Source organism: Miscanthus floridulus, chromosome 4 (assembly GCF_019320115.1).
Source record: "Miscanthus floridulus cultivar M001 chromosome 4, ASM1932011v1, whole genome shotgun sequence".
NCBI classification, from domain to species: Eukaryota; Viridiplantae; Streptophyta; class Magnoliopsida; order Poales; family Poaceae; genus Miscanthus; species Miscanthus floridulus.
Window position 1 is genome coordinate 30746677 of NC_089583.1, and position 13536 is coordinate 30760212.

Consider the following 13536-nt stretch of genomic DNA (forward strand, 5'->3'; position numbering starts at 1 on the left):
AGGTTCCTGTACCTCATGCCCCTCGTCCTCTCCTCCTCCCTCCATCGCTAGATGCTGCTCCTCGGCGGCCCGGCGGGCGCACCTAGGCTGCTTAGGCACCTGGCGGTGGCTGGCCTGCAACCGCTAGGGCCTGGCTTAGGCCATCAGATGGGGTAGCGCTTGTCGCCTGGCGACGGCGCAGATGGGGTAGCGGACTAGCGGCGTAGCGTAGCTGCGGACGGGACGACGGGCGGCCGCGACCTCGAGCGCTAGATGCAATGAGGCTGCGCTCGATGTGGACAGGAAAAGCTTGATTGCCGATTGGGAATTGGGGACCAAATTGGACCCCGACTGGGCTAAACATAACCGAACAAAAAAGGCCCAGTTGCCCAGCAGCCACCGAGGCTCTAGTGCTCTGCTCGTTGGTTGCCATGGCATAGGCCTCTCTGCTCGGCACCTCACCTCGCGTCCTTGGCAGCCAGAGATAGGGAAGAAGAGGGGGTCCAGGGGTCTCAGGCTACGCCACCGGTAGCTGGGGCGGCCGCCCCACCACGCCCCTAGGGCAGCTCATATCAGTCTACAAAAGGTACCTAGCTCATGAAAATAGAGCTGATGAGAATCCATAGGCAAGAACATGAGTCTTGTATGCGACTAGGTTACATAGCACCATGAGATTCTTGTCTGTATGGTCAAAAAGGGGAGTACTCCAATGATATAATAACCTGCTTCGAGTCCTGAAGACCAGCCATGGAACTATGAACCTCTGTTCCATTACTGTGATTGCCTCACCAAATCCAGATTCCACTGGTGTGAGCTCTGCCAGTGTACTCAAGGAGTCAGGACTGAACGACTTTCTAAAAAACTACCGATACAGTTTCAGCTGGCCGGTGGTAGTGTGTCGCCTGCAAGTGCATAACGAGGAGGTACTCACTACGGGAGACGCGCTCTTTGCCGAGTGCTCGGCGCTTTGCCAAGTGTCGAAACACGGGCACTCGGCAAAGAGGCAGTTTGCCAAGTGCCGCACTCGGCAAAGCCGGCACTTGGCAAAGGCCGTCTTTGCCGAGTGCCAAACACTCGGCAAAGAGGGACACTCGGCAAACGTCCTCTTTGCCGAGTGTCAGGCACCCGGCAAAGAATAACCCTCGGCAAAATACCTCAGGCGACGCCGGTGGCCCCTCCATCATCCTTTGCCGAGTGTTGGCCGTTAGCACTCGGCAAACGTGATGTCTTTGCCGATTGTCTGGCCTGGCACTCGGCAAAGAGGTACTAAGGAATTTTGGTAAATTTTCGAGTAGTGTAACACCCAAAAATTTGCTTCTTTTGAAATAGACTTAAAATGATTTAATATGTATTTTTGTGCTCATGAAAACTTAGGAGAATAAATTTTTTCATTAAATTAAAATTTTGAAACAACGTTTGAAATATAAGAAAAAGAAAATAAAAAGAGAAAAACTCCCTGCTCTCTCTTTTGGCCCGAAGGCCCAAATCTGCTCCATCCTTCCCTCCCGCTCAAACCAAGCTTAGGAAGCCCAACGGGCAGCCCAGGCAGACAGCCCGCACACGCCTCCCTTCTCTCTGTCGGCCTAATCTGCGGGCCCGAGCTGCTCCTATCGCTGACCTGCAGGACCCACACGTTAGTGAGACCATCCCGCCTTCTTTCTTCCTCCTCCGGCGCCTTCCTTTTTCGGAATTCAGCTCCTTCCTTATTTGGTCGAGCTCAATCTGAGCTCGGATCCCCTCCTTCCTTCCATGGTGCAGCTTGAGGCCTATAGAAGGCGAGCCTCTGCACTCCGTTGCCTCATCCCAGCCTTACTGCCGCAGCCCTCATGGCAGAGCAACTGCGTCGAGCCACCAAACCCTAGCTGCCGCTGTCGCTTTCGATCCACCTCACTGCAGTTTCACCGATGCTTTCAGCCGCCCCCCCTGTCATTGGTTGGTGGTAAGGAGGCCGTAGGTACCAGCCGCACTCTCTCTCCCGCTGTCTTTCGCATAATGGACCGCTGAAGACCCGCCTTAACCCCGAGCTGCCAAATTGAGCGTTGTGCTGCTTCTACTCCCTCCGATTCTCTAGCCGAGTTCGCCGCTCGCTTCTCTCCCTCCCGTGCTTTTCTTTTGACCAAGGACGAACGGAATCACTGTTTGGGCAAACTCTGGCGAGGTCCGAGCACCGCTGGCCATGGCCAATGGTCCGATGCCGAGCACCCCCAGCTCCCTCTTTCTTTTCTCGGCCGTCCAATTCATGATCTATTGCCTAGATCAGATGTTGTTGACTCTGGTCAATACCGGTCAGCCTACGATTTTTGCATAAACCCTTTCCTGTTTTCTTCTAATAGAACCCGCAGTCCCTGATCCTAATTCAAAATCTGTTTTATTTATTTTTATTTTGAAAGTTCAGACCTAGTATTTATAAAATTGCCACTGATCTTGTTTTACCAACAAAATCTCCGTTTTGACCCATTCAAGTTGCGTTAGATTCATAATGACGTAATATATATATACCTTAGTAACAATGTTTACCTTGTTACTAGCTCTTGAATTTCATGGTTTAAGTCCTAACTTGAATAATGATTATGTAACTAGATTTATGAATAAAATATGATTATTTTTACTTTAATTTTCTAATTCAAATATAAATTGACTTAATTCAATATAGTGATTTCTCTGAAGTATCTTATACATGTTTTATATAATCATTAAAATAAATGAGGCTTATAGTTTTCTTTTTCTCTTATAAAATAAAACTTTCGGTTGATGTTTCTTGTTCACCATAGTTCCGATTAACATGCTTTTCCCGTCCAGCAGGATCAGATGAAGACAACAGCGCTGACTCGGCACCGTTACAGCACTTGCCGTGTTCACCATCAACACCCTTGGCGCCTCCTACTTCAGGACTGTCTCACCCTGCTACTCCACCTGTGTCTACACCAGCACCACCTGCATGCGCCAGTGGAACAAGCACCGGCACACCGGCACCTGTGCCCATGGAACCAGCGCCGGCACCGGCAACAGCGCCGGCACCGGCAACAGCACCGGCGCCGGCTCGTCACACGATGGTGACTCGTCTCCGTAACGCCATCACCAAGCCGGTGATTCTCACAGATGGCGCCACAGGCTACGAGTACAAGCACCGTGCTTTTCTTGCAGCACCCGCTTCCTACCGCACTGCCCTTGGAGATGCTTGCTGGCGTGCTGCCATGGAAGATGAGCACTCTGCTCTTCTCCGTAATGGCACATGGACATTGGTGCCACGGCCGCCTGGCCAGAACGTGATCGGCAGCCGGTTGGTGTTCAAAGTAAAGCAAAAGGCTGGTGGCTCCGTCGACAAATTCAAAGCCCGCCTTGTCACCCAAGGCTTCACCCAGCGCTGTGGTGTGGACTACTTTGACACGTGTACAGCCCCGTTGTTAAGCCAGCTACTGTGCGACTTGTGCTCGCCATCGCTTTGTCACATAACTGGAGTGTGCAGCAAGTCGACATCAGCAATGCATTCCTCCATGGCATTTTGGAGGAGACAGCCTACATGTGCCAGCCGCCAAGCATCCTGATTATGTCTGCAAACTGCACAAGTCAATTTATGGACGCAAGCAGTCACCACGAGCTTGATACTCACGTCTCAGTGACAGGCTTCATCAACTTGGTTTCACTGCAGCAAAATCCGACAGCTCCCTATTTGTCTTCTCACAGGATGGCATCACTATTTACATGCTGGTATATGTCGATGACATCATCATTGCTAGCTCCTGCTCCAGAGCCTCGGCTTGTCTCATTCAGCTCTTAGGTACCTCTTTCCCGGTAAAGGATCTGGGTCCGATTCATTCTTTTCTGTGCATAGAAGCTGTTCGCGATCCAGGGGGAATGTCACTCTCACAAAGCAAGTATGCTATGGATCTGCTCTGCTTCACCGCACTCACATGGACAACTGCAAGCCAGTCTCTATGCCGATGTCTGTCCAAGACAAGTTGTCTTCAGTTCAGGGCACTGCACTAAGTGATGCTGATGCTTTTATTCATCGGAGTGCTGTTGGGGGACTCCAGTATCTGACGCTTACTAGACCAGACATCTCTTTCGCCATCAACAAGGTCTGTCTGTATCTCTCAAAGCCAACAACGGTGCACTGGGAAGCTGTGAAGAGAATTTTGCGATATGTTAACGGCACAGTCAGTACAGGGCTACGCATCAGAAAATCCCCCTCGATGTTGCTCAGTGTTTTTACTGATGCTGATTGGGCAGGCAGTGTAGACGACCGGCGTTCTACTGCAGGCTATGCTCTTTTCTTTGGCCCTAATTTGATGTCGTGGAGCTCTCGGAAGCAACCCACGGTGTCATGATCATCCACTGAAGCTGAATATAAGGCATTGGCAAATGGTACAGCCGAGGCAATATGGATACAGTCTCTTCTTCGTGAACTTGATATTCCTCAGCCTCAACCACCGGTGCTGTGGTGTGATAAGCTCGGTGCCGGATACCTCACTGCTAATTCAGTGTTTCATTCACGGACAAAGCACATCGAAGTTGATTTTCATTTTGTTAGAGAGAAGGTAGGACAAGGAGCACTTGATGTTTGATTCATTTCATCTGAAGACCAGGTAGCAGATGCTTTCACCAAGCCATCGACAAAGCTTATTCTAGAACGACTCAAGACCAATCTCAACTTAGTTTCTGTTAGTCGAGATTGAGGGGGAATGTTAACGTGCATGTTAGTTACATAGTCTAGTGTCCTGTATTAACCTGCCTTCTAAGGCTAGTGCTAGAAGATGGAAGGTGTACCATCACCACTATCATTATTCCTGCTGTAACTTATGTTTAGTGACACTATATAATGAGAAGACAGGGCACTGGATTATTCACGGCAAAAATTCTAGAGTTTTACTTTGTGGAAGAACTCAACTAAGCCATACTTGTTTTCCAGAGAATAACACTAGAATGACATATTTGTATGTCATGTTTGTGGGCTTCAGCCATTTAACAGACGTTTTCATATTTGAGCTTTGGTGCAGCAGATGTACCATTGTGCATGATTATGGATTCAGATTTATTTATTCTCTCCTATAGCTGCAGGTTTGTGCTGTTATGCTCTCTGTACTCTGCAGTTTCAGTAAGTTGGCAGTAAGATACCTCTAGGGCCATATTTAGCATCAATCTATGTTAGATAATCTACTGCTTCCTTGTGTGAATACACAACAAGGGAAGGCAGCGCCGAAAAGGTTCACTGCTATGGTACTATAGCCGCTGCAGGGGCAGGCGCCGAACGCTCACCTGCCTCACTGTAGCCACGACAGGGACAGGCGCAGAAGTCAGTCCTGCTGTGTTATCTAGTCACTGTTGCAGCAGGGCAGCTATACTAGGACTAAATGAGTAGAGTTGTATATATAGTTTGCCACTGCAACTCAACAAAGAGAGTTCAGATTTACCTTCTCCTATACAGGGCTCCGACCAACGCTAGTGCTTGTACTATGTGTGTGCTCTGTTCTCCCTCTTCTTCTACCTCTAGCCATAGTGTGTGGTCGGACAACGTCTGTCGTACTCGGCCGTGGTCGACGAGACTGGTGAGTGGTCGACTCACCTGAGCCGGTGATCTAGTGGGCTAACAAGTGGTATCGGAGTCGTACAAGCACCGTCGCCGGACTAACCGCTGGCGATGACGGACGGTTCGGAGATGGGCGACAACATTGGCACTGCTGTGGCTGCCCAACCACGACCAGAGGTCGTTGTTCGCATGGTGCGGGAGGTCAGCGGCACCAGTTGGCCGACGCTGACTCGCACCAACTATAGAGAGTGGTCGGTGACCATGAAGGTTAAGCTCAGAGCCCGACGGCTCTGGAATGCTGTTGATAAAGGCACCGATAATGAAGAAGATGACATATGAGCGTTGGAGGCTATCCTCGCTGCTGTACCGACAGAGTATAGGGAGCCGTTGGGGGTGAAGAGCTCTGATAATGAGGCTATTGCGGCAATGCGCATCGGTTCTGACCGCACAAAGAAGGCGACGACCCAGCTTCTGAAGCTGGAGTACGCCAACCTCAAGTTCAAGGATGGTGAAACGGTGGAGGACTTCTCCCTCCGCCTATAGACGGTCATCAGCAAGCTGAAGAGCCACGGCATCACCATCGATGAAGAGGAGGCGGTCTCCAAGTACCTCCACTCTGTGTAGGCAAAGTACATTCAGATCACTCTCTCCATAGAGACGATGCTGAACTTGTCCACCCTCACCATTGAGGATGTGACAGGCCGTCTACGGGCGGTGGACGAGTGCCTAGAGCAGGCGACAACAACGAAGGTCAATGACAAACTGCTACTGATAGAGGAGGAGTGGGTTGCTCGGAGGAACACCGGGGTAGCCTCCTCTAGCCACGGTGGCGATGGCAAACGTCGTGGCAAGGCTTCTTCGGTGAAGAAGAAGCAGGTCAACCCCAACGCCTGTCGACGCTGTGGGAAGATGGGCCATTAGGCACGGGAGTGCCCAAATCGCAAGCAGGAGAAGAAGGCTGAAGCTCATCTGGCACAAGCTGATGTTGAGGATGAGGCCACTATCCTGATGGCGATGTTCTGTGCACTGCATGACGTCGAGGCCGAGGAGAAGGAAGAGGTGCAGACATTGGAAGGACCTGGGAAGGCCCTAAAAGCCGTCAACCTCGACGAACCGTGAGCCTAAGTCCACCTCGGACGGCTGGGCGACGAGCAGGAGCTACGGTGGTACCTAGACTCTGGCTCCAGCAACCACATGACAAGCTCCAAGGCAGCCTTCTCCGAGCTCGACGATGATGTTATGGCTACGGTGAAGTTTGGTGATGTCTCAAGGGTGGCAATCCAAGGGTGCGTCACCATCATCTTCATGTCCCATAACAGGGGAGCACACGTGGTAACAGATGTATATTACATCCCATAGCTGCGTTTGAGCATCATCGGCATTAGTCAGCTAGATGAGCGTGGTAGCGAGGTACTGATCAAGGATGGAGTGCTCAGGATCAGAGATCGGGAGCAGCGACTTCTCGCCAAGGTGAAGAGGTCCCAGAATAAATTGTACCTACTCGACCTGAAGGTAGAGTAGCCGGTGTGCATTGAGGCAAGGCACACCAAGGAGTCATGACTGTGGCATGCCCAGTTCAGATATCTTAGCTTTGACGCACTTGGTCGGTTGTAGAAGATGGTCCGAGGGCTACCCCACATCGAGCACGGAGGTGAGCTGTGTGACAGCTGCCTAGCCGAGAAGTAGAGGTGGCTACTGTTCCTAAAGGCGGCCAAGTATCACGCGGAGGATGCTCTCGAGCTCATCCACGGTGACCTCTGCGGGCCGATCATGCCAGCCACAAACGGTGGTCGGCGGTACTTCCTCCTGCTCATGGATGATTGCAGTCACTACATGTGGCTGCAACTCCTGCGAGCAAGGACGAAGAGGTGGCGGCGATCAAGAAGTTCAAGATTCGCGTGGAGGCCGAGAGCGGCAAGAAGCTCCACGTGCTGAGGACTGATTGCGGCGGTGAATTCACTTTGGTGGAGTTCACTGTGTACTACATGGATCAGGGTGTGGTGCGACACCACACCACGCCGTACTTGCCACAATAGAATGGCGTGGTGGAGAGGCAGAACCAGATGGTGGTCGGCATGGCTCGATCCATGATGAAGGCCAAAGGCATGCCAACAAGGTTCTGGGGGAGGCAGGTGACCACGTCAGTGTTCATCCTCAGCCATGCTCCCACCAAGGCCCTAAAGGGCAAGATGCCGTTCGAGGCTTGGCATGGATGCAAGCCAAGCATGTCCTTCCTCTGGATATTCGGCTGCATCGGCCACGTCAGGAAGACGAAGCCGGTCCACACCAAGCTGGAGGACAGGAGCAGATCGATGGTATTCCTAGGCTACACGGAGGGTACCAAGGCATATCGGCTCTACGACCCACGCAGAGACAAGGTAACAGTCTGAGCATGGGGGAAGCCGGCAGCTTCACCAGCACCTTCATCGTCGAGCACTTGGTCATCCACGGTGGTGGAGACGCTGGAGAAGAGGTGCCAAGCACTCCAGGAGGGGTGTCGAGCACTCCAGCAATAGAGCCAAGCACTCTGGGAGCTGTGTCGAGAACCTCGGGAGGGATGCCGAGCATCCTAGGAGTGGAGCCGGGAGGTCCTGCAATGGTGGCGATCACTCTAGGATGGGTGCCGAGCACTCCCGTACCAAAGCCAAGAGGTTTTGCAGTGGTGCTGACCACTACAAGGCTGAGGCTCAGCACTCCTATAGTAGTGCTGAGCACTGCAGGAGTTATGATGAGCTGTCCAGGAGTAGTGCCGAGCACTGCAACCGGGGTGCTGAGCACTCTAGGTGCTGTGCCGAGCACTCCGATGGAATAGGGAACTCCATCGATGCCGATTGAGTTCACCTCACCTCCAAGTGACATCACTGAGTTCGTGGATGCCTTCCACCAAGGTGAGGAGGTGTGGTTCCATAGGCTAGATGACATCATCGGCGGCATAGGGCCCTCAGGCCTGGCTGGTCGGCTGCTCAATGACCAAGAGCTACTACTCGTCAGTGCAAAGGAACCACCCACGTTCGCACTGGCAGAGCATGATGGAAACTAGCAATGGGCGATGATAGAGGAGATGAAGGCGATCGAGGAAAACGAGACAAGGGAGCTCATCGATCCACCTCTAGGATGCCGTCCGATCAGCCTAAAGTGGGTGTACAAGGTCAAGCGGGACGAGCTCGGCGCCATTCTCAAGCACAAGGCACGTCTTGTCGCCCGAGGCTTTGTTCAGCGTGAGGGCATCGACTTCGAGGAAGTCTTTGCGCTAGTAGCGCGCATGGAGTTTGTCTATTTGCTACTAGCCTTGGCAGCAGCAAAGGACTGGCGCGTCCATCACTTGGACGTTAAATCGGCCTTCCTCAACGGAGAGCTGGCAGAGACAGTCTTCGTCAGGCAACCTTCGGGTTTCGCCATCAAGGGAGCGAAGCACAGGGTGCTTTGATTGCACAAGGCACTCTACGGGCTACGGTAGGCCCCATGAGCATGGAACGCCAAGCTTGATGCCACACTGGGCGAGCTTGGGTTCATGAGGTGCGCAACCGAGCATGTGCTCTACACACGGCAACAAGGGAAGGGGGAGCTCATCGTTAGCGTGTATGTGGATGACTTGACCATCACCGTCGCGCGTGTGGAGGACATCGATAGCTTCAAGCATGAAATGATGGCTCATTTTTGAATGAGCGATCTCGGCGCATCTCCTACTACCTCGGCATTGATGTGAGATAGGGGAATGAGGAACTCATGCTCGGTCAGAGCCCGTATGCCTCGAAGCTGTTAGAGCGGAGCGGCATGGTTGAGTGCAAGCCATGCGTGACTCCGATGGAGGAGCGGCTGAAGCCGATGAAGGCCAGCACCGCGACGAAGGTGGATGCAACATTCTACCGGAGCATCGTCGGTGGTCTATGCAACCTAGTCCACACGAGGCCGGACATTGCGTTTGCCATGGGCTACGTCAGTCGTTTTATGGAGGATCCTCGAGAGGATCACTGGGCTGCAGTGAAGCGGCTACTACGCTACATCAAGGGGACGGTGGATCAGGGGATCATCTTTTCCAAGACCGGCAGGAGGAGGCTGGAGCTCACTGTTTTTAGCGATGCATACATGGCGGGGGATATCGACGGACAATGGAGCACCTCTGGCGTGCTTGTCTTCCTTGGGTCAGCTCTAATTTAATGGCTGTCGCTGAAACAGAAGGTGGTGGCGCTGTCTACGTGCGAGGCAGAGTATGTAGCGGCGGCCACAGTGGCGTGCCAAGTTGTGTGGCTGCGCCGGCTGCTAGGTGAGCTGACCGGTGCGGAAGCTCACCCACCAGCACTGATGGTGGAAAACCAGCCCGCCATCGCCCTTGTGAACAATCCGGTTCTCCACGACCGGAGCAAGTACATTGACGTGAAGTTCCACTTCCTCAGGGACTGTGTCGATGAAAGGCAGATCGTCAAAACTGGTCGCCAACTCGTGGACGTCCTCACTAAGTCGCTCGGACATCTTCGACTCATGGAGCTGAAGGAGATGATCGGTATGGAGGGGGTACAAGGGATAATGGTAGGATTAGGAGAAGAATTGTTAGATAATCTACTGCTTCCTTATGTGAACACATAACAAGGGAAGACGGCGCCGAAAAGGCTCCCTGCTGTGGTACTGTAGCCGCTGCAGGGGCAGGCGCCGAACGGCTCACCTGCCTCACTGTAGCCACGACAGGGACAGGCGCAGAAGTCAGTCCTGCTGTGTTATCTAGTCACTGTTGCAGCAGGGTAGCTGTACTAGGACTAGATGGGTAGAGTTGTATATATAGTTTGCCACTGCAACTCAATAAAGAGAGTTTAGATTTGCCATCTCCTATATAGGTCTCCGACCAACGCTGGAGCTTGTACTGTGTGTGTGCTCTGTTCTTTCTCTTCTTCTACCTCTAGCCATAGTGTGTGGTCGGACAACGTCTGTCGTGCTCGGCCGTGGTTGGCGAGACTGGTGAGTGGTCGACTACCTGACCCGGTGATCTTGTGGGCTAACAATCTAAGTGATATTTTCTAGATGGTCGGTACTTTTCTTGCTGCTGCTACTGAATTTGATTGGAAGTGTGGTCAAATGGCCTTTTATGGTCAGAAAATGGATTGCCATGGCTAAAAGAACTCCTATGATAATCCATATTTATATTCACTTGCATTCAAATTGACTACATTATCTTCATGGGAGGTGATCTGTGGAAAGCACAGCAAGGGGGCATTGAGCTTAAGACAGTTCGTCAAGAAGGTAAAATGAACCTTCTAGCATGTAATGCATTGTCTGCTCTATTCTTTTAAATTTCTTATGTGTTGGAAAGCTAGTGAACATTTCATGTTGACAATGATAGGTCAATACCTTATCCAGGTGGCAGTTTGGTCCCTCTGCAGTAAGAAACCAACAGTTTGGCTGCACAACTGTTTGCTTCATGTATGTATGTACTTAATAGAACTGGAGTCTAAAATAGTTGTATGTACAATAGATGATAGCTCAATTCTCATCCTGCAGTTTTTTTTTTCTTTAAATCATTTTGTAATTACTCTTAGTCCTCGTGACAGCCATGCTGTGACTGACAATTAGTTGGCTCCCCAGAGCGAAGGGCCAGGAGGCCACGAGGAGGAAGGAGACCATGGAGCTGTTCCCGTAGAGCGCTGGGTTCGGCGTTAAGGATGCTGCTGCCCCTAGGTGTGTACTGCTGCTTCACATCATATAAATCCATTTCGATTTTGATTTGTGCAAAATACTTTCTAACGTAGTTCTAGAATCATTCAGGTTAAACACAATAATAATTTTGAGACATGAAATCTTCTGCTGGTTGATAGGGAATTGATGATAAAGTTATCATAGAGGTTTTCCTTGAAGAGGGCACTGAGTTTACGGCCATCGAGGTTGATGTTGGGACTGCTAACAACAGTGAGCTTGTTCTGAAGTATGATACAGCGGCGAAGCCAGTGCATATGTGTCGGGGTCATGCGACCCCGATAACTTTGTACGAATCAGTGGAACCCCGCGTATTCCGGCCAGCTACGACCCCATCAAATTGAGTTCATGAATCTGTGCGACCCCGGCAGCAGTTTAGTCTAGATTCACCGCTGGTATGATACATATATTCTTTTAGCCATATTGTGATAATTTGTTTGCCTGGACACTCCATGGAAGTACTTAAATCTATTGGTCAATTATTTCTCTCTTATAAAGTGTGCAGTTCAATTTTAGCCACGATTTATGCAGCTCCTATCTCCCTGTCTTGCATGCCTATAAAGTTTTCTTAGTCAGCATCCAATGACTTCTGTTGATATTTGTCAAAATAAAAAAAATGACTTCATCAACTGGGAAGTGGAGTCGGCATCAACCTTACGTATGTTGATACTTGTATCTTGGCAGATAGCAGAATCCAATGACTTGAATATTTCCTTCAAGAAGATTATTAGTTACGTGAGCTTCCTCCCTGTCTTTTTTTTAATTTGCTTCTCTTCTTATCTTCTTAGTTCAAGTAGCAAGTAGGTTTACTTGCTGTAACACCTGGTTTTAAGGATAAAACCAGATACACATCATATGTGAGTCCAGGAGTCAAATCACACAAATGGCTATAAATAAGGGGTAATATCAAAAGACAATCCTTCATTACAAAGCGTATTAGTACAAAGAATATAACTTTAAAGCACAAACAACGGAAAGACAACTTCGATCTTCGAGTGAAGACTCCACTCCACAGGAATAATTGACTGGTTGATCACATGCCTAACATTTTCAAATTCTAGCAATCTAGTACCCATCCAGGATTTTTATCCAAGTAAAATGTAAAGGCAAGCGTAAGTACATGTTATACTCAATAAATATAACATGGGGTTCATGAGGCTCAAAAGGATTGACACTGGTTTAACTGCGATTAGCTTTTAGTGAGTCAAGATTTTAGCAGTTGTGTAGCAACAAGTTTATCATAAGCCCGTATAAACACATGATCAGGTAACATGACTAATGAATAGCATAAACAATTAACTATTAATGATCATCTATTCCATAAGAGTTTCAAGACCGCTCGTATCCGTGAGCACAGCTGATATACTAGTTTTACACTCTGCAGAGGTTGTACACTTTCATTGTGAGTCATGATTACCCATATGCCTGGGTTTATAACTCCCAAAACACTTCCAAGGTGAGCAGTCGGGGCACACTATGATGCCTTTCAAAGGTTCGTCTAATAAGTTAGGGCCACTAGGATTCTCATTGCAAGCAGATGTAGGAACCCCCTTTTTGAATGGCATAATTCCTTCTTGGCTATACATATAGGACTAGAGGCTGTCCTATACCCATCAGTGTCAAGCCTCTTTTGTGCCCTTTTAGGTAACCACTAACAAGCTAGAAAAGGTCCTCATACTTGACTAAAGCTAGAGCCATGTGGCCCTCTCGTTGTACTGTAAGTCCCTGATGATCACTTACAGATAAGTTCTTAGGGAGATGAATCTAGAGCACCATAAAACCTAATGCTCCAGCCCTCTTAAGCCAAGTTGCTAAAAAGCATATTTGAACATTTATTGCATATACCATTAGTCAAGTTACAAGATCATGGCTTTAGTTGAGCACTAGCTTTATACTACCCAATGCATTAACCCAAAGGTGACAAGGAATCCAGGATATCAAATAGCTAGGAATATTACTACTGTTTGTCAAGGTAGACACATGCATATGATTAAGTTATTAAAGTGAATAGGATAATAAGGATAATCCCATGCTATACTTGTCTTAATCTCTGATCTTTCTTCTAGTACAAATCTTCAAAGAATTGCTTCTGGGTATACTTGTCTTAAACTCTGATCTTTCTTCTAGTACAAATCTTCAAAGAATTGCTTCTGGTTCACCACGTATAGCTCACCGACTGGACATGATCATAGAACACCACACAAGCATCCATGCAATCATACACGAAGCAGACAATAGAACTAAATTAAAATAGTGCACTAATCAATAAAAAGGTTTGAAAACTAATCTATGCATTGCTACGAACACGCAGACGTGAAAAGCACACTAATAAGAGCTACGGTGAACAA

At 49.4% G+C, this 13536-nt stretch overlaps 1 protein-coding gene across 1 annotated transcript; it reads left to right on the forward strand.

Annotated features, from left to right (window-relative positions):
- The first annotated feature begins 3890 nt into the window (after positions 1-3890).
- Positions 3891-4307, forward strand: LOC136548332 (uncharacterized mitochondrial protein AtMg00810-like). The gene has a single exon (XM_066539900.1). It carries the CDS (start codon positions 3891-3893, stop codon positions 4305-4307), a length of 417 nt encoding a protein of 138 aa, XP_066395997.1.
- The last annotated feature ends 9229 nt before the right edge of the window (positions 4308-13536 follow it).